This window comes from Nestor notabilis, unplaced genomic scaffold, assembly GCF_000696875.1.
Source record: "Nestor notabilis isolate BGI_N333 unplaced genomic scaffold, ASM69687v1 C14573409, whole genome shotgun sequence".
NCBI lineage: Eukaryota > Metazoa > Chordata > Aves > Psittaciformes > Psittacidae > Nestor > Nestor notabilis.
In genome coordinates, this window is record NW_009947767.1 from 1 (window position 1) to 272 (window position 272).

Consider the following 272-nt stretch of genomic DNA (forward strand, 5'->3'; position numbering starts at 1 on the left):
GCCATCAGGGTGCTGTGGGGAAGGACAGACAGTGGGGACATGGACAAGGTGGCCGAGGAGCTCACCTGAGCAGGATGCAGTTCTCCAGCATCCCCCTCTTGCGGCTCTCATACAGCAGCCGGGCTCTCTTGGTCTCCAGAGGCTCATCCGGACGCTCCTGCCAGGGGGGCAATGGGATCTCCAGCAAATCCTTCCCGGACTCCGACGGGGAGTCCCCTCGGTAGCCGCGCTGCAGCACGACCGGGCGCAGGCGCCGGCGCAGAGCCCAGGGG

The 272-nt window shown here is 66.9% G+C and overlaps 1 protein-coding gene across 1 annotated transcript; it reads right to left on the reverse strand.

Annotated features, from left to right (window-relative positions):
- Positions 1-65: 65 nt before the first annotated feature.
- LOC104412311 (succinate dehydrogenase assembly factor 2, mitochondrial-like) lies at positions 66-265 on the reverse strand (the record flags this gene model as incomplete). The annotated part of the gene is made up of 1 exon (XM_010022989.1): positions 66-265. A coding segment is annotated over one exon (200 nt), but the record flags the coding sequence as incomplete, so codon positions are not given.
- Between the last annotated feature and the right edge of the window lie 7 nt (positions 266-272).